Source organism: Fulvia fulva, chromosome 1, assembly GCF_020509005.1.
Source record: "Fulvia fulva chromosome 1, complete sequence".
Taxonomy (NCBI): domain Eukaryota; kingdom Fungi; phylum Ascomycota; class Dothideomycetes; order Mycosphaerellales; family Mycosphaerellaceae; genus Fulvia; species Fulvia fulva.
The window spans coordinates 3,175,355-3,194,327 of NC_063012.1; the positions used below are offsets into that span (position 1 = coordinate 3,175,355).

The window sequence follows — 18,973 nt, forward strand, 5'->3', positions numbered from 1 at the left end:
TGCTGCGGCCTCTGTCAAACTGCAAGGTTTCATGGACCAGTCAGCCGCAGCTCGTACAGAAAGCCTATCAATCGTGCGCCTTCCACGAATGAGTCAGCGGGCCATCTCTTCCGCCCAGATGGCCATAGTATAGCCTGATGTTGCCTGCTGGAATGACTTGTCAGACACTTCCAAGTTGCCTTCCCCAGCGAAGAACCCAGAGGCGTTTTCAATTTCATTCTAGCGGCCCGCTTCACATGGCTGTGCTGTGCCAGTCACGTGCTCCCGAACGGAAGCACCCACGGCACCGAGGCCGACGTTAGTCGTCGTTGGTTTCGGGGTGAAGCCACCACCATCTAGACTCAGCCTCCGAGTCTCATACTATGGCTGCCAGACTAACAATCCTTCTTGAAGCCATGGAAAGTCACGAGTCTCCGATCGCGCTGAAGGTAGAGCACCGTACGAGATGGTCGAAGCCAAAACAAATGACCAGTATAGAAACACAGAAGACTACATAGCTCGCCTCAGCATCATCGTGACCAGCAGCATATCGCCACAAATCCGACAGCCATTTCATCTCCCACCATGCAGCTGCGAGTATTATTCTCGTTGGCCATCAGCACCACTCCCATTGTGGCCGAACATTGGAAGCCCGAAGCAGGAACACCATGGCAAATAGTCCTATCGGAAGACCTCAAACCCCCATATCCAGCCGGGGTCAAGGCAATAGATGGTGACCTTTACAGCAACAATGAGTCCATCTGGTCCGATCTCAAGTCGTCCGGCCACAAGACCATCTGCTACTTCTCAGCCGGCTCATACGAAGACTGGCGACCTGACGCCAACGAGTTCAACAAAGATACTGACATCGGCTCACCTCTCAAGGGCTGGAAAGGAGAGTGGTGGGTCAACACAAAGTCCGACAATGTCCGACGCATCATGGGCAAGCGCATGGATCTGGCCAGGCAGAAGGGTTGTGACGCTGTTGATCCTGACAACGTCGATGCTTACGATAATGACAACGGCCTGGTACGTCTCTGAAGAATACCAGGCAGCCAATGTGCGAGACACGCGTTGCACGAGACGCTTGACTCCGCGATTTGCGCCGCAGTCTTAGGCACTGCCACCTGCTTCTCGAGTATGGCTGACACGCTTTCCTTTGTAGGGCCTCACGGAAGACGATGCTGCGGACTATATTCACTTCCTATCTACAGAGGCACATAACCGCGATCTCGCCATAGGTCTGAAGAACGCCGGATCGATTGTTGACAGAGTTCTGGATGCCGTCGACTTTCAAGTCAACGAGCAGTGCCAGGAGAACAACGAGTGTGATCAGTTCCGTGCTTTCATTGACGCGGATAAGCCAGTTTTCGGGATTGAATATACCAAGGAAGAGAACTCAATACCCTCCAGCAAGGACGTCGACAAGGTTTGCGCGAACAAAGATGCCGCAGGCTTCTCTACGCTCATTAAGCATATGAGTCTCAATGACTGGGTGGTCTCATGCAACATCACATCCACAGCAGGTGAAAACGGCACGTCGAATAGGAACAGCGGTGGTTCGCCCAGTAGTGGAGCCACTTCTACTTCGTACGAGAGTGGTGCAAGTGCGCTCCATAGCGCTGTCGGCGTAGTGGTATTACTTGCCCTTGGAAGCTTCGTCCTGTAACATGTTGGGCTCTTCCTCCTCATGTACACTACTGTCTAACACAAAATTTGGAATTCCTATTTGCTCATTATCTGCCCTTATGCATGTACGTGACTCGTGGCTTGGTTGTACGCTGGCAGACTTCCAGGCAGTTACTCAGATGAGGGCGCATCTTGTTTATATCTATAGCTTGTTTAGGGTATCTCTAAATACAGAACAGAGAACAATTCAGTTATGCGCTCCTACCTCCCGAACCTGAACTCGGCCTTTGCATACCGATACAGTGCCCTCAGAAAGACCTGATAGCCCACACCGCCTCCGTTGTCTTGTGCATAGAAGATCTCAGTCAGACGAATCTGCCATGGAGGATATCCTTCCAAAACGACCCTCTCACCAAAGCAGATAAGCATATCTGGCTCGCCCATTACACTTTCGGTGATCTCAGCGTCGATCAACTCCTGGCTGATGTCGGATGGCGAAAGCTTGCCGTGTTGTGACATTTCGGCCAGGGTCTTGGTGAGATCGACAAGGGTCTGACGGCCATCTGTTGCGTCGAGGAGGAGGATAGTAAGATGGTGCGGGGATTGGGAGTCGTTTGTGAGCTCTGGCGAGTCCGGAGGGCTATAGGAAGGTTGGTTTGGCGAGCGCAGGGATATGGTGGGTTTGCTGGTGTTGTTGTTGCCGTAGTAGCTCGTCAATGTCCTCGTGATGCGTCGATGTAGGTGTGGTAGGCTGGACTTCAGGATAGCTGACGTCCGATTAGCATATCGTCCTCACCACAACTGATATCACCGTCTTACCGCTCCTTTCATACACGCTCAAAAGGCCAACCCCAGCGCTCGCACTCCATGCCGCCAACTCACACGCGTCTCCCATGACGCCCTCCAGCCCGTCCTTCCCATCCTTCACCTCCAGTATCACGCTCAAATGCTTCGGCACCCTGCTCAGTCCGGCGACATCCCGCTTGATCAACCCCGGCGTCCGATGGTGATAGTACAGCACGGCGAACGCGCGATCCAGCAAGGCATGGTAGATCTGCCTGCACCTAACGGAGACACTGAAGACGATGTGGATCAGATTGAACAGCAGGCTGTGCACAATGTGTCGCATGGCAGGTCGCACACGCTGGCGGTGGTGGAAGCGTGGGCCACTGTTGGTGCTGCAGCTGGCGGAGGCGGACGGCCGTTTCGACATGTTAGATTCGCGTGGGAGGTACGGTTTGAGGATTCTCTCGCGCTCGCTGATGGGTGCATTTTCGCGGAATGCCTGCGCTTGCCGTAAGCCTGGCATTGTTTGTTTGCTGCGGCTCGTTCGGGTTTGGTGAGGGTTTGCGTTGTACAGGATGTCGCTGTTGGATGTTTCGTGGTGCCGTTGTGTTTCAGGTCGTGATGCGGTGCTTCTCGTCAATGTGGATGTCTTGTAAAGGCCATCGTCTATACGAGGACGTTACTTGCAGACTGTTGGGTTAGATTGTACATGTAGTTGCTGCGCGGCTTCCAAGCAGCAAGACGTCAGCTCCTGCAAAGCCACCGCGACAAAACGTGTGCCTGCAGTGTAGATCATCGGCAGGCTTCATCATTTATCCGCCATCACAGCCATCCTTGCCATCGGGCCAGCATCATTCAGCTCGTATAGAGTGGCGCAGAATATGAGAAGCACGTACAACACAAGGAAACGAGGGAATACGCTATGTTTGTCCTCCTTTGGGCAGGACCCGCCCACAGGAGTTTGTTCATTGGCAATGAGTGTCTAAAGTTGGTTCCATTCGCCTCCTCCATTGTGTACCTTGATGCTCGAACAACCATAACAAGTGCCCGAGTCTGCCTTACGCGTAACATACTTGCCCACCAGCCTGAAGCGACGCGGCTTGAACATGCTGACTGACATGGACGTCGCAATGTGGCCTGACAGAGCACATCGTTGAGCTTGCACGATGGATGTCTTCGATAATGCGAACATGGCGCTCTCTAAGCTGTCGCAAGGCATGACCGGCTCCACTACACTGCTGTGCACCGCAAATTGCCGTGGTCTAGTCGTCGATGCGATCGTTTGCCTTGTCGGAAGCCGTACTACAACAAGCTCCCAATTGAATGTCTCGAGTTTGGTCCTCGTTTGGTGGCATAAGGAGAGTCCCAGCGAGCTCTCTCAGTATTGTCATCGTCCTGTGACTAAGCCTTGGCCTTTGTGCAGCGGTTCATCATGTCGCATAGCACATTGTGTCTCATCAAGCAAGTCCATCTGAACTCAAGTTCAGATCAAAACGGAAACAATCAGTCATAGCCACCTACACCTCCGACTTGGCTTGCAAATGAAGTGCTCACAGACTGAGCATCCTCGTCCAGATGTGGACGATTGCGACCAGCGCCGATGGGAGGCTGAGTTTGACCCTGGCCTTCCACGTAACGGCGGAGCTTATCAGACTGGGAGAGCGATGCCTGCTTGTTGAGATCGTTGATGCTCAGACCAGCCAGACTTACTCCTCCCTGACCAGGCTTGCCAGTGCCATTGGTGGTGATATCTGTAATCTCGCTGGCAGCCACGCTTTCGCCAGCAACCGACTCTGGTGGAGCATGAGCCTTCTCAGCCATCGGGCCGTTGCGCTGACCACCAGAGAGTCTTGGCCAGGATTCTTGGAAGCCTTGGAACATTGGCGGGTACTGGCTTGGAAGAGCTGCGCCACCCAATGCAGAAGAGTGAACAGATGAGATGTCATCTGGAATGTAGCCAACCACGCTGCCATCACCCCCATTAGGACCGTCACGACGACCACCATTCAAACGGTTGCCAGTCGCTGCTGCCATGTGATTGGCGTGCTGGTAAGCCATCTGGTAGCGCTGCGGACCACGGTAGGATGTCTTCGGACGACTGAATTGAAGCAGAGAGACTTGCAGGTTGTTCAGAGGCCCCTCAACAAGGCAGTTGCGCTCCTTGAAATGCAGCAACAAGTAGTGCCACAATGGGTGCTTGCTGAGCACTTTCGGATTGCCAAGAATGACCAGACCATACTTAGCACGAGTCAGCGCAACGTTGAGACGTCGGGGATCGCTCAAGAAACCAATGCCTTGGTGATCGTTACTTCGCACACAAGAAAGCACAATGAAGTCCTTCTCACGTCCCTGGAATGCATCCACTGAGGCGACCTCAATCTCCTTGTAGTGCTCCTTCTTGAATGTGCCCGTCTGCTGCATGCTCTGCACGACGTAAGAGCGCTGACCTTCGTACGGAGTGATGATACCAATTGCCGAAGGACTGACGCCAGCCTTGAAGAAGCGAGTTACAATCTTCTCAACGTTCGAGGCTTCTGTACGATTGAGATATGAGGTACCAGAGGCGCTGATTTCTTCGTTTCCAAGGTTCGACCAGAACATCATGGGCGAGTCGGCCACTGGCCAGGGGAAGTCGACGTCCTTTCGCAACCGCTGCTGCATGGTGATACCGTTCTGCAGGGAGCCTTCGTAGAACATGTTCGAGGGGAACTCGGATAAGCAAGGGTGCATACGGTATTGCACTTGCAAACGGATCGGGGCGCAGCCTAGAATGACCAGCCGCTCGAACAAAGACTGATTCAGACCTGCCTTTGCTGCTTTCTTGTTCATGATGACGGGACCAAGCTGTTGGTGGTCACCGACGAGAACAATCTGCTTGCAGCCCAGGACCAGCGGAATCATGCACTCTGGTTCGGCGGATTGTGTGCTTTCGTCGATGAGTACAGTCCGGAACTTGAGCTTGGCCAGTCGTGGATCACCAGCACCGACGCAAGTGCAGCAGATGACATCCGCATTCTGCAGAATCTCACGCTCTGCTGCACGTGTCAAGGTCTTGAGTTTCTTCTCATCCTGGCTGGAGAGTTCACCGAGCTCAGCTTTGAGTTGGTTGAATTTGTTGAGCTCTACGTTTGTGTCGTTCATCTGAACCTGCCTGTGCAGCGAAAGAAAGCCAACGTTGGACTCGACATCTTCACGAGACTTGGCTGTCACTCGGACAACCTTCAAACCAGTAATGTGAATCCGCTCGCAAAGCTGATCGACAGCAACGTTTGATGGGGCGCAGACCAGTACTTGACCGCCGTTGATCTTCGACAGATGATAGATGATGGTTGCTGACGTGACAGTCTTTCCAGTACCAGGTGGTCCTTGGATCAAGCTGAGAGGCTTCTGCAGTACCGACTTGACGGCTTGAATCTGCGAGCCGTTCAGATCTGGCAGATTCGGTACGCTGAACTTGCGAGGTAGTTGCACCTTCATCGGTGCCGCTGCTACCTCATGACCCAGCAAGCGGTGGAAGATGTAGCCAGACACGGACATTTCATCAATGGCGAAAGTCTTCATGGCGTGCTGCATACGGTCAAATGAGGTAGCCTTCCACACATAGTCCGCAGTGAAGTTGTGGGTGCATTCAGTCGGCACCGACTTGTGATCTCCTCTGGAGCGCAACTCAATGGTGACTTCGTCGCTTTGGTTGTTTGGAATCTTGATGACATAGCCGACGCCCTCCCAGTGTGGTCGCAGTTCACCAGTGTAGCGCAAGCGCATCTCGTCACCAACAGCCAGCTTTACGTCGCCGAGCTCAAGCTTTGGCAGCACGAACGAAGCGAGGTGCTTGTTGTTCAGACCAAAGTCCCACCGAACAATAAGGTTGTCCTGGCTCTGAGCTTCCTTCAACTTGCGATCGTAGTCCGCCTCAATCTTGACAAGGGGTCCAAAGACGTTTTGGTATTGGTATGCATCATCGTAGCGAAGCACGACTGGCGCAGGCTCGTCATCAATGCCGGCGTTCTTCTCGAGGTCCTGGATCGTGGCACTGCTGTTCTCCTTCCACATCTCCTCCAGCTTTGCGATGACCTGTGGTGGGAGGTGACGAGCACGCATCTGCTCTTGGTCGGTGGGTGCGTTGACGAGCCAAGGTAGGAATGATCGATCCTCGATGAGCGGCTGCCACTTGGAGGTGTCCCAATTCATGTCCTTGCTACTGGGCATGGCGGCACATGGTTGGCGGCAGAGCAGTACGACGACCGTGTCGCTCTTGGCCGGGATGAATCCAAGGAGGAAGACATTCTTGGTGCCACAGTTGTAGCATTCCAGCGTTGTGTCTCCCAACGGCGAGGATGGGTGTAGCTGGACCTCCTTGTGGCGAGCGCGTACCAAGTGGTTGATGATATGGCTGCTCGAGGTATTACCACGGGCAGAGCAGAACCACTTGGAGCACGACAGGCACTTGACGACTGAGCCTGGGTTGTGGATGTCACAGTAAGCGCAGGCATGTGCAGGCAGCTCGACCTCCTCTTCCTGGCCTGGAGCAGGCACACCATTTGTTCCGTTGACGGCATGGCTAGCCACCGACTCTGCATCGTCGTCGTCAAACGGCTCTCCCTCATCATCGTCGCCGCCTCTTCTCCGACGCGGTCCCCCATTGAGGTTCGAGCGGCCGTATTCGCTGTCGAGTGCGCTCTCGCCCGCGCCGAGTGTCGAGATGTCGTCGCCCTCCCTGATGGCAGACGCGGAGTCGCCCACGAGATGGTTGGGCGCCTGGGTGAAAGCCCCCTCCATTGCTGTGGCTGCCATGTTGACGGATGGTGTGCGGCGTTTCGGAATGGAGACGTGAGTGGCGCGGAGGCCAGGTGCGGAGGTGTTCCTCCCTCTGTTCTGATGTGCGCCCAGTCACTGGCGTCGCGTACAATGTGTCGGCCTCTCGGCGGCGGTGGGCAGGCGGACCAGGCGTGCCTTGTGTGGTGCGAGGTGCGAGGTGCGAGGTGGAGGAGAAACGGCGGTTGCTGCAGGTGGTTGGCCTTCTGCCGCTGCGGCTGCATCGTGCCTTTTTGACGCGTGAGAACCTGGAACTGTGGGGTCCGGCTGTCGATCCTCGCTAGAAATTCCGTCTGCGACTATTGTACCTCTACTGTGTCTACCTCAGATTTGTACGTCCTCCGTCGCGACTTCTCTCAACACACACCCAAAATGATCCGAAGGCAGGCGCGTGAGAGGCGCGACTACCTGTATCGTCGCGCGCTCACGCTACGGGATGCCGAGATCTCGGAGAAGCGGGCAAAGCTCAAGGCATCGCTCGCCTCAGGCAAACCGTTGGACGCCAGCATCGCCAGCGACAAGCAGCTGCAGAAAGACTACAAATACGATGACTCGCGGGCAGACCGGACGGCGCAGGACGAGCTGGACTTGGACGACGAATACAGCTATCTCTCGGGCGTTGTCGATCCGCGACCATTGATCACCACCTCCCGCGATCCCAGCAGCAGACTCGCAACCTTCTCAAAGGAGATCAAGCTGTTACTCCCCACCAGCAGTCGCATCAATCGTGGCAACATGATCCTGCCCAACTTGACCGACTCTGCCAAGGCAAACGGCATCACCGACATGATCCTCCTGCACGAACATCGAGGCACACCTACCGCCATGACCATCTCCCACTTCCCACACGGACCCACAGCATCGTTCAGTCTGCACAACGTCATGCTGCGACACGATATCCCGAATTCCTCGAGAGGCACCGTCAGCGAATCCTACCCACATCTCATCTTCGAAGGCTTCACGACGCAGCTGGGGAAGAGAGTGGTCAAGATTCTGCAGCATCTGTTCCCACCCCGAGAGGTCACCACGCAACTGGGCACGAGAGTCGTCACCTTCAAGAACATCGAGGACAGCGTTGAGGTCAGGCATCATGTATTCGTCAAGACAGGCTACCAAAGCGTGGAGTTAGCAGAGGTGGGACCGCGAATGACGATGCGCTTATTCGAGATCCGACAAGGCACTTTGGAGAACAAGGAGGGTGATGTGGAGTGGCACATGAACCAGTACACGAGGACAGCCAAGAAGAAGGACTATCTTTGAGTGTGAGACTAGGACTTGACCGTGAGATGGAGCCACGACGTCCGAACGATGACGATCTCTGATAAGATGGACCGCGCAGGCCACATCACCGTACTTCCTTCGTCAACCACTTGTTGCCGATTGAGCATTGGAGACATGGGAGATGCCACTGCACCTCCACGCGGCCAACCACTGTGACTTGCTCCGAGACAGGACGGCTGGTACTGCAGTATCACAGGTGCATCGCGTACACAGGGTACAGGCTCATAGCCAGATGATGGCCGTGAACAATGAGCGGCAGTGGCATGACAAGCCAAGGAGAGAGAGAGCGCGGTAGAGAGCGCGGTAACGATCAGCGGAGTCGCGCTCCAAACGCGTACCGCATCATGGGTCTTGCCTTTACCACCAGCGAGCGCGAGGTCGACACACTGAGAACATCATGGAAGTGTACTGGGTGTGGGAAGGTGAAGGTCTGGTCTACAGCTCCAAGCTCCTGAGTATAGTACAAAGGGCTGTCAGCGTAGACAGAAATGGCGTAGCCTGTGTTAATACGGTAAGATCTGCCCACAACGGAACAGGAGCTCAGACATCAGTCATGATCTAATGTATTCGGCACCTCTGAGCAAGTGCAGATATTTCCATCAGTTTGATGTCTTCACTGCTTTGCGCTACCTTGAAACCGGCCCGTAGACACGACTCTCTCCAGTCATACCTCTTCTGAGGCTTCACCGAATCACTGTATGCAAGGGCTGTCAGGCAGGGCTACTGTGCAATGCTTGTACCGATCTCGTGGTGGGTAGGTCAGATCCAATTTTCCCAACACAAGGTTTGCTAAGCCTCAGGCAAGCCGTTTCTACCAACAACCTTGGAAGGCGTCCCCGGGAACGCGATGGTGTAGCTGGAGAATGTCGAGCAATAAGCCTCTGTGACAGTAACGCTGAAACACCCTCCACAAAGGGCAAGACCTGGAGCTGTGCTGTTGAGCATGTTGCTGCGAAGTCGCTTTTTGAGTCAAGGTAGAAAACGCCAGGTCACAAGACCATACGCCGAAAATTGTTTCTCGACGGGTCTGGTACATTGATGTTTCCCGCGGACAGAACCTTTTCAGGTCTTCCTGAGTTTGCTCAATGCTGCCATGACACCATCACTGAGAGGATCGTGGTCCTGCTTATGCTTTTTGGGTGCTTCTTCAGTCGCGCTGTTGCTTTCTGTTGCCATTCTTTTCGCTGGAACGGCTGTGTTCGTTGCTCTCGGTGCATCAAGAGAGTGTTCGGCCAAACGCGATGGAGGTCTTTGATCAGCATCCGCTCCAGAAGTGACAGGCCGACTAGGCAATGACTCTGCCGGTACGAATAGACTGTCTTCGGCGCCCGGGCTCTTGGCCGGTACATCACTTTCTGCTCGAGTCACGTCTCGTGATAATGTGGGAGCCCTGGATACCGGCTGACTGCCCACGAGATTCTCCAAGTTCATGCCTCGTTTGGCACTTCGTTGTATTCGGAATGGCTCGCGAACACTGTGGCACCAATGCTGGACTTTCTTCTCGCCCCATCCAGCAATGGTAGCGATATCTTCGTGTCTCGCGTTCACTGCTGTTCGAACTGTGCCAAATTGAGATACTAGTGATACGGCATCAGTCTTATTGACCGACCGTGGAGTGGTCACAAAATCTACCATGCGATCGCTGTAGGCCGTAGACTGGTGCTGCTTGATCGAGGTAGGTGCGGCGTTCTCATAAGTCTTGAAGAGCTCAAGATATCGTGCACCTTCCGCAGCAGACCAGCATAGCACGATGGTAACGTTGTTGATGACGCTCGTCTTGTTGAGCTCCTTCAGACTCTCCTCGTGGTTTTGAATATCAACCATGCAAAGGACAATACGCAGCGCATACTTGCCTTGAAGTGACTTGATGCGATTGTAGATGTACTCTGGATGCAGGCGATGGTACTTGAGACTCAGGAAGAGACAACATGTCGTGAGGCCCAGTATATAGTCGGCAGGGATGTCGCCGTACTCCCACGGCATCGACTTGATCCTCTCAAGCACGGGATTGCCTTTCTGACGTGGCGAGACGATGATGGATGCTGTTCCAGATCGCTTTGCCAGTGCTTGTGGCTTAGGCTGCACGACACCTGTCTTCGACGGGGCGGGAGCGCCACTTTGTCGATCCAAGCCCGGCTGAGGTTGAGGTCTCGACGATGTCTGGCCAGGCTGTCTTGAGGCCGATGCATGTGTCGAGTTCTGGATGGATGTGGCGGCTCGCGCGAGATATGATGACGAATCACTGGCATGGGGGCCGTCGTCCTCGATTTCGTCTGCCATTGTCGGCTGTGGACCACTTCACCGGGTGAAGTGTGGTTATTGTCACATTACCATACGATTGTTGTTCGGTGTCTGTGGTGAACATCGCTCGTGGCTGTTTCGCGCTACGCTCGTGCAGTCAATTGGCGCTAGAGGTATTCTAAGCCGAGATCCACTTCCGACGAGCGACGGCTTCTACACCACCAGCACCAACACAAGCACCAACACCAGCACCAACACCAGCACCAACACCAGCACCGACCTTGCCTCAACATCAATCACCGCCACCGCGTGCACCTCCACCATCGGTCCACCTCCGATCTTATACCGCAACACCGCTCTGGGAACTGGTATCTCCTGAATGTCGAGCGGAGGGCTGGGTTCGCCGTAGATCCGCGGAGCGAGAGCGGCCTGCGCCGACAAGGCCTCATCTGCGCAGACATTATTACCACGGATTTACTCTACACAACGGCGCCACGACCACACGAATACCCAATGTCGTCTATCGACGGAGAACGATCGCCGAAACGCCAGCGCACATCAGGATCATATTCGCCAGCGTCACCACCCATCACTGCTGAAACAAAGACGGCACAAAGACCCTTCACACCACCGCCGTCCGTTCGAATGTCTCCATCATGGCAATCGCAGTCACAGATACAGCACACGAGCGGCAGTTCCCCTTCACCGCCGAGCACCGCAGGATTCCAGAGTCACATGGCTGGGCGAGGAGTGGGCAGCGAGGGTGGAGGCGAGAGCGGGCGCGAAACACCGGCATCTGATGGCTACCCAGATACACGGCGGGATCTTTATGGCGATGCAGAGATGAGTGACAGGCGAGAGGGCGTGGAGGGGAACGATGTGACGGGGGAGTCTGAGCACAGAAGGACCGACCACGAGCGACAACGGAGTGGTCAAAACACGGTCATGAAGATGCCCGCCAGCGCACCGCCACTACACAAGCTGCACACTACACGTAAGTATCGCATCGTGCAGCATGTGACAATTATGTACTCTGCTAAACTCTCTCACTATCGCAGCCATAGCGCCTTCACGGCCGCACCCTTCGCAGAATCTCATCCAGCTTTATGGTTTGCAGCGGATCCAGACCTCGGTAGCGAGACGTGATCCTGTCACAGGCGAGAAGATCAACAAGCTGCGGAAGTCGTACGAGAACAAGGTCAAAAGCTTAGGCTTCGCGGGGCGTAACAAGGCGCAAGCGAACCAGAACGAGCTCCAAGGTCTGCTAGATCCACTTTGGGATCAAGAAATACAGCCCGGCGTCTCTCTTTGGCAATCACAGACCCGAGACTCAGGAAAGCAGCTGGGAACCCCCGAGGCAGAGAGTGACCTGTCTTCGAAGCTGGATGCTGCTTTCCAATTATTACCCGGCCGCCTGCCAGCGCAATTACACAAGGAATGGCAGAATATGCTAGGACTGGACGATCAATCCACTGGTGGGGGCACAAAAGCAAATACAACACCCGCGGTCAAGCCGGCAATTGGAAGCGCTACTGCAAGAACGGCCCCTACAGTATCGGCACGTGCATCTGCACCAGCATCTCCCGGGAATGTCGCGAGACCGGAGCGATCTGGCAAGAAGAGATCATACCAAGATAGTAGTTTCGAAGGCTACGATCAAGGGTACGACGACGATGGTTATAGCACTGGTGGGCGAGACAGCGCAAAGCGACAGAAGCGAAAGGTGAGTGGCATCAAGCTGAACCTGCCCGGCTCAAACCCAAAAGGACGAGACTCGGCCCCTGTCATGCGTGACACAGCTCGGTAGCCAGCCTTTCATTATGCTGAGCCGAAGAGCTGCGCGCTTGGACTGCCATTGTGATGCAAATCATCCCGTATTGGAATTTCCCACTTGAATCTCTGCTTACCTTGTGTGACATCAGGACTTCTCTTCTGCCCAGAACTCGTCTTCCTTCACTAACAACCACAACTCTGTCGGAGTCCGGAGCTCGTAAATGATGCCCATCTGGCCATTTCGAATGGTTCCGAACCCATCTAGGACCATAACGGTATCGGAAATCTCTAGACCTTTGGAACCGGTTGGCAACCATTCGTGAGGCATGCCCTCGACCCATTGCAATCGTTATTAAAGTGACTACCCCATGGACCGAGGCGCAAACACCGGTTGTTATTGGCCAACGTGGCTTATTGGAGTGCTTGGATGCACAAGAAGCATTGAGCAACGGCGTAGACAGCGACAATCTGTCTTCAAGGGAGTCCCTTTCTGGCTGAACGCGAACTTGCTACCGTAGGGTCAGGAACTGCTCAATCGCAGTGGAAATCACACTGAGACTTTGAAAAGTCCTACAACATGAGCTGCATAGAGAGGGAGATGTTTCGATGATGACATCGCGAAAGGGGAGCGCACTGCTTATGGCGTAATGGATGCATGTGGATCGGCGTTTTTGGGTATCATGAGGCTCATGCTTGCGCTGGTTCACTTGTTCTGATCTGGTGCGACTTCTTTTGGTCTGGCAATACCCACCGTTGCTGCGTGAGGGTTTAAGGGGGTGGGGATTTCACGAAGACTTGTGCGACAGGCGTTCGATGAGACGAAGGTTGAACAGCATGATGTTAGTGTGCATGCGAAGTGAGGAGAAGCAGATACCTACACGAAATTGTGAAGATATGATGAATCAAGTCACTCGCTCCGCATTGTCGAACAGCTACAATTTGCGACATAGATCGACCATGTGGTCAGGTCTCGGTTTCTCATCGTCACATCTATTGCTATCACAGCCCGTGCTGGCAAGGCTTCCCGACTCGGCAGAGCCGGCCGGATGGCGAACAAGCTTTCTGCATCGCCAAAGGCTAAAGCATCCCTGCTGCCCATGGTGTCAGCCCTATGCGTTGATCCGTCCGCACAGCAGGACAGCTTTAGGTCAGCAGTTAGATAGTAGCAACTCGTGTTTGGATGCCTATTTTGGCCCTCCATGATGCACATCTCCATGAATGTTCTCCAATGGTGACGTGCTGGACAAGATACATCTTCGCGAGGAGCATACTGTACGCCATGGCTTCCTCCCCACCAGAAGTGCCCGCTCACAAGGCTTGTGCGAGCTGCCGCTCTCAGAAAGTCCGATGTATTCTTGACGAGGCTGGCTCGGAAGTATGTCAGAGGTGCGCAAGAGCCGGGAGAGTGTGCGTCTTTACGCCATTGCAGAAAAGAAAGCAGAGAAAGAGGACGGACACCAGAGTTGCTGAGCTCGAAAAGGAGATGCGGTCGATGAGAGCGGCCTTGGCGCAGAAGAACGAAGCCGCACGATCAGGCAGTCCCAGCCAGCAACGCGAAGAGCCTCAGAGCGCCCGGCCCATAGGACTGTGGTACAAGGACACTCTACCAGATGCCGCTCGTTTGGGTCAAGCAGGTGACTGGGAGGAGCCAGAAGAAGCCCGTCCACAGCGAGCACAGCTTGCCGAGGATGCATCATGGGCTCCCAAAGCAACAACGTATACTGGCAAGGACGGTAAGGATGTAATCGACAGCGGTCTGATCAGCATGGCTACGGCGCGGCAACTTTTCGAGACGTACAAAACGGACCTCTTTCCCCACTATCCCCTAGTAGCCATCCCTTACGCGACCACTGCGGAGGATATGCGTCAAACGAAGCCAGTCTTGTTCCTGGCCACCATCGCGGCCGCCTCTGGAAAGGAACATCCAGACCTGTCGGCACTGCTTGACAAAGAAGTGCTGCATTCCTACGCGACCAAAACTCTCATCCAGTCTGAGAAGAGCCTCGAGCTGGTCCAGGCACTCTTGATTTCTGCCGTATGGTACCATCCGCCTAGTAAGTTCGGACAGTAAGTAAATCCCCGCCTATTACCTTCACAGCTGAGACGTAACGATACAAGTTCTAATCCTCGCTTGAAGGCTCAAATATCTAGAATACATTCACATAGCCGTCACGATGGCGATGGACATCGGCATCGGCTCTAGACCTTCAACGCACCGTAGTCGACTACAAAACCGGGGCTATCAATTTCGGTCCAGACCAATACATCCCGCCGAAGACATTCGCAATCCGGACCTGAGTATGACCCCACGATCGCGCGACACAAGTCCCCAAACTGCGACTCTCGAAAGCCGACGAACATTCTTGGGCTGCTATGCGCTGAGTGCGGGTGTCTCTTTAAGCTTGAGACGTCCAAATTTGCTTCGCGTTAGCAGCTACATCCGCGAGTGTGTTGACTATGTCGGAAGAGCTCGCGACGCGCTCCCTACAGACCCGACTCTTGTGGCTTGGGTGAGGCTACTCATGCTTGCAGAGGAGATAAGCACATCGCTGTGCTACGATGACCCAGGAGGCATTGCATCCATCACTGAACTGCGAACACAGATCATGCTGAAGGAATACGAAAAGCGACTCACCGCTTGGTATGTCAATTTGCCGGAAGCAGGCGTAGGCTCAGGCTGTCTGTTCGTGATGTACCAAACGATCCGCCTTTTCTTGTTCGAAATTGCACTTCACCTCGATCATCAAGCTGAGGACTTCCGAGCGCCATATCAAATGGGAGGAGTCGTTCAACCGTGGGCCCAGGAAGATGTAGAGCGAATACCGACGCAAGTGCTTGCAGGCTGTATCGCGGAGTGCGTCACAAGCGCCCATTCTCTACTGAACATATTCCTCGCAATGGATGTCGACGCTTGTCGTGCTTTACCCGTTTTTAGCTACGTCCGGATCTCGTTCGCAGCATTCGTGCTCGCCAAACTCTGCCTGTCCGCGACCCATCCAAAGTCTCGAATAGGTCAAGTCTTGGACAAGAGCAGCCTGAAAGTCGAGAGTTATATGGACAGAGCGATCCTACACGTGCGCAACATCGTTGGGCCGAAACGTGGCCGCGTACCTAGCATCTTCTTGGCTTTGCTCTTCAAGCTGAGGCAGTGGTGCCTGGATCCTCACATCATCGGCCAAGGTCAATACGACGCCTCCCAGCCGATCTACGACCTTAGGAGAGACGGAGCTGCAAGGCAAATCGAAAACAAAGAATTCGAAGGAGATTCCGCTGACAGAACACCGTCAAATTACGCCATGGAGCTCGATGGGCCTCGAGTTACCGAACATTTAGGCAGCAGCGAAGACTCTCCAAGAGAAGCTCTCCCTCAAAATGCGACAGATTCCACGTCATCGTACCCGGTGGTCGACACCGTACCCATGCACCAAAGAAACACCGCGTTCGGCTACAGCTTCACTGGCAATGCTGCTACAAGAACTTCTATGCCACAGACTCGTGCAGGTGGACCGGAGGCTGGCGACACGAGCAACATTGTGTATACTCCTACCACCGACAGCATGCAGATCGATGCCGAGCTGCTACAATTCATCACAGACATGAATACAAACTCGGAAGGCGGTCTAACAGGACTGGACGACTGGGCCAGTATATCAATGGGTGGGCTGGATCCGATGGGCTGGCAGATGCCCCCAGATATCAATGGCTAAAGTATGGCACGAAGCAACCTCAGTACCTGATACCTACTGGCGACTGCAATACCTGAAAAAGGTCCAGATCTATAAACAAGGATCGGGACATGGTGCAGGTTTCCCGTGTCGCCCTCGCTCCAATGTGAGAGACCTTAGCTGGACGCCAATCCACACTCTACTTACAGCTTGTGCAGGACTGCGAAGTCGCCTAAGTCGATCGTAGGATGGCCCCTATATAAATTCTCTGCAACTGCGGCGCCCACCCCAGGAGCGACCGTGGTCCCGAGGTTGCCAAAACCGTAGCAAAGCCATACGGTGCCACCATCGGCTGAGTCACTGGTCGGATCTAAGAGCTGTGGTCGCACTCGCCCGATGACCGGAGCACGGCCAGGACCTGTGCTGACGTACGCCAGGCCATGCGCTATGATCTTGCTCTGATCACCAATGACGGCTTTTGCGGGATTGAGGTGCCTGTCGGCGACTTCACTTAGTGCTGCAGCGCTGGTGTGCCGTCTTTCCAGAGCATCACGCTGTTTCAGCTCGCTGGCACGAGCAGGTTTTCGCGAGCAGGATATCTTTAGCGCCTGCTTTGATGGGTCCACGACGAAACCTACGTCTCCTACGAAAGCGTCATCCTCGGCTGTGGGACCAGGGATCATGACTCCAGCCTCCTGCTCCATTACCATACTGGGATGCGCTATTTCTAGCCACTCTGTGGTGTGGACTCGATTTCCAAGGTGTGCTGGACTGCTTGGGAACAGCTGGTGAAAGAGCGTTTTCGTGAAAGGTCCAGCCGCTAGCACCAGATGTGAGCATTTCAACGCTTCCGCAGTAGCAGCATCGGCATCAACACTCTGGATCTTTACACCAGTGATGTTGCCAGCTCGATCTTGCGCGACTTTGGTGGGGTGGCTGTTGAAGCGAAAGACTACGCCGTAACCTTCACACTGATTCTTAAGCCACATGGCCAGGCTTATGCTGTTCAGTAAGCCCAGGCTGTCCTCATCGTGTACCACTTTCTTGCGGAGAGCATCGTTCAGCCACGAAGTCGGATGACCGCGCTTGTTGCCAGTCTCGGCGGGGGTGAAGACTTCATGCCTGAACCCAACGGCATTGCGGAATTCCTCGGAGTCTATCAGATCACCCCAGATTGGTGCTGCTGCGTCGACCAAAGGCAACCAGGACCCTGGCATGTTGCGCACTGTGAGGAAGCCAGCACATTGTCCCGACGCGAGAGAACAGGGCCTGGTGTTGATGTCCACTACGGTGATGAGCTGCTTCTCGCCACTGGCATATGCACCCTTGGCAAGCTCGAGCGCGATGAACATGCCTATGACACCTGCACCGATGATGACGATATTCCGTGGCTCTGGCTCCTTTCCCTGCTTCTTGCGCGAGCTGGTGGCTCTTGGTACGTCCGAAGCTTGGATATTCTCAGGATCGCATGCGTTGGGCCTTCTTGATGCTCTCTTGACGCTCTTCATCTCCTGTGCCGCTAGCTCGGAAGACTTGACGGTCTCCAGCGGTATGACAGCAGAAGTATGTCCGGGCGCAGGTACCTCTTCTGTCGGCGGCGGAATGGGCTCGAGCACTTTCTGCCGCGCTTCTGACTGGTGTACTTCTTTCAGTGGCGCGATCTTTACTTTCTTTGCTGCAGGCTCCTGAGATGTCTCGTCGTCTGATATAGCATCCCCTCGGGACACATTTGCTGGCCCACGGGACGATGATATATGTAGACCCTCTGCATCCTGGTCAGGCGCTCGATCGTCTTCGTGCGATCTCGCGGAGGATTCTGCCTGGACTGAGGGCACGTGCTCGACGTGGCTGTCATTTGGACCTGCCAGCTCAAGTCTGGCACCTGTGGAGGGCTCATCATCAGCACTGGCCTTGATGGACTGCTTTCTCTTTCTCTTCTTGCTCTCTACCGGTGCAGGTGTCACAACAGGCTTAGTCGCCGAAGCCTGTGGTATGCGATCTCGAAAAGCGGAGTTGAAGTTCGAACGGAATCCACACCAGCAGCCATCCTGTAGATAGTCGCGAGCTATCTCCTTGTAGATTGCGACGCTTTGTCCTTCTTCCTCGCTACATTCAGAGCAAATGCGCCTGCCACAGCTTCGGCAGCGGTGGCAGAACTTCTTGACACGCCCATCACAGATCTTGCATTTGCAGGTCTTGATCTTGCTTTCCTTCTCCTACCAAACAGAAAAATATTAGCGATACTCGGAGACCACGTGATAATGTTTCAGCAGATATGCCCAGACCTGTGTGGAACAGGCGATGCTATCTACTCTTAAGTCGTACCCATTGCATTATCACTCTGTGACGCGAATTCGGTGTCGGCGCTGCGACCGCAGGTGTCGCCGATGTTGATGGTCCGCTGACGTTCGGTTCAAAAAGCGGCTGGTAATTAGGCGGCTGTGGTGCCATGTTGTAGTCGTCGTCGTGGGTTGAAGTCCTGGAACGTCAAATCGATGTTATTGTTCCACGGGCTGGTGTCTCTCTTTCTTGCACGAGGTCGATGTGGCAGTCGATGGAGGTTGTCCTTGGGCTAAAGATGACACGGACCGCACAAAGTTCTTATATCGAGGAGCGGCAGGTTCTAGCACACGCGTGCAGACTGCCAACCAGCGCACGAGTTGCGTGACTCTCCAGCGCCTGACAACTGACATATAGCTGGGGAGTAGCAAACAATTGTACAGCATCGCCCATTGTCGCAATTGTGGTCGGCTCGGCCGTATCTAGCCTTCACTGCTGCTCGTGGAACTGTTGCTTCCACCTCG

At 54.4% G+C, this 18,973-nt stretch overlaps 9 protein-coding genes across 9 annotated transcripts; 4 read left to right on the forward strand and 5 right to left on the reverse strand.

Annotated features, from left to right (window-relative positions):
- Positions 1-564: 564 nt before the first annotated feature.
- CLAFUR5_00649 (uncharacterized protein) lies at positions 565-1,648 on the forward strand (the record flags this gene model as incomplete). The annotated part of the gene is made up of 2 exons (XM_047899797.1): positions 565-1,008; positions 1,145-1,648. 2 exons carry the CDS (start codon positions 565-567, stop codon positions 1,646-1,648), a joined length of 948 nt encoding a protein of 315 aa, XP_047756590.1.
- A 221-nt stretch (positions 1,649-1,869) lies between these two features.
- CLAFUR5_00650 (Dehydrodolichyl diphosphate synthase complex subunit NUS1) lies at positions 1,870-2,917 on the reverse strand (the record flags this gene model as incomplete). Its single annotated transcript, XM_047899798.1, has 2 exons — positions 1,870-2,375; positions 2,428-2,917. The coding sequence occupies 2 exons, from the start codon at positions 2,915-2,917 to the stop codon at positions 1,870-1,872; spliced, it is 996 nt and encodes a 331-aa protein (XP_047755405.1).
- Positions 2,918-3,897: 980 nt separating this feature from the next.
- Positions 3,898-7,188, reverse strand: CLAFUR5_00651 (Regulator of nonsense transcripts 1; the record flags this gene model as incomplete). The annotated part of the gene is made up of 1 exon (XM_047899799.1): positions 3,898-7,188. The coding sequence occupies one exon, from the start codon at positions 7,186-7,188 to the stop codon at positions 3,898-3,900; it is 3,291 nt and encodes a 1,096-aa protein (XP_047755404.1).
- Positions 7,189-7,581: 393 nt separating this feature from the next.
- Positions 7,582-8,469, forward strand: CLAFUR5_00652 (U3 small nucleolar ribonucleoprotein; the record flags this gene model as incomplete). The annotated part of the gene is made up of 1 exon (XM_047899800.1): positions 7,582-8,469. One exon carries the CDS (start codon positions 7,582-7,584, stop codon positions 8,467-8,469), a length of 888 nt encoding a protein of 295 aa, XP_047755403.1.
- Positions 8,470-9,552: 1,083 nt separating this feature from the next.
- CLAFUR5_00653 (Mating-type switching protein swi10) lies at positions 9,553-10,770 on the reverse strand (the record flags this gene model as incomplete). Its single annotated transcript, XM_047899801.1, has 1 exon — positions 9,553-10,770. One exon carries the CDS (start codon positions 10,768-10,770, stop codon positions 9,553-9,555), a length of 1,218 nt encoding a protein of 405 aa, XP_047755402.1.
- A 474-nt stretch (positions 10,771-11,244) lies between these two features.
- CLAFUR5_00654 (Mediator of RNA polymerase II transcription subunit 19) lies at positions 11,245-12,725 on the forward strand (the record flags this gene model as incomplete). Its single annotated transcript, XM_047899802.1, has 3 exons — positions 11,245-11,725; positions 11,790-12,454; positions 12,654-12,725. 3 exons carry the CDS (start codon positions 11,245-11,247, stop codon positions 12,723-12,725), a joined length of 1,218 nt encoding a protein of 405 aa, XP_047755401.1.
- A 482-nt stretch (positions 12,726-13,207) lies between these two features.
- On the reverse strand, positions 13,208-13,603 carry CLAFUR5_00655 (uncharacterized protein; the record flags this gene model as incomplete). Its single annotated transcript, XM_047899803.1, has 2 exons — positions 13,208-13,260; positions 13,441-13,603. The coding sequence occupies 2 exons, from the start codon at positions 13,601-13,603 to the stop codon at positions 13,208-13,210; spliced, it is 216 nt and encodes a 71-aa protein (XP_047755400.1).
- An 81-nt stretch (positions 13,604-13,684) lies between these two features.
- CLAFUR5_00656 (Transcription factor pbcR) lies at positions 13,685-16,211 on the forward strand (the record flags this gene model as incomplete). The annotated part of the gene is made up of 2 exons (XM_047899804.1): positions 13,685-14,571; positions 14,642-16,211. 2 exons carry the CDS (start codon positions 13,685-13,687, stop codon positions 16,209-16,211), a joined length of 2,457 nt encoding a protein of 818 aa, XP_047755399.1.
- Positions 16,212-16,372: 161 nt separating this feature from the next.
- Positions 16,373-18,620, reverse strand: CLAFUR5_00657 (uncharacterized protein; the record flags this gene model as incomplete). Its single annotated transcript, XM_047899805.1, has 2 exons — positions 16,373-18,385; positions 18,495-18,620. 2 exons carry the CDS (start codon positions 18,618-18,620, stop codon positions 16,373-16,375), a joined length of 2,139 nt encoding a protein of 712 aa, XP_047755398.1.
- Positions 18,621-18,973: the final 353 nt, after the last annotated feature.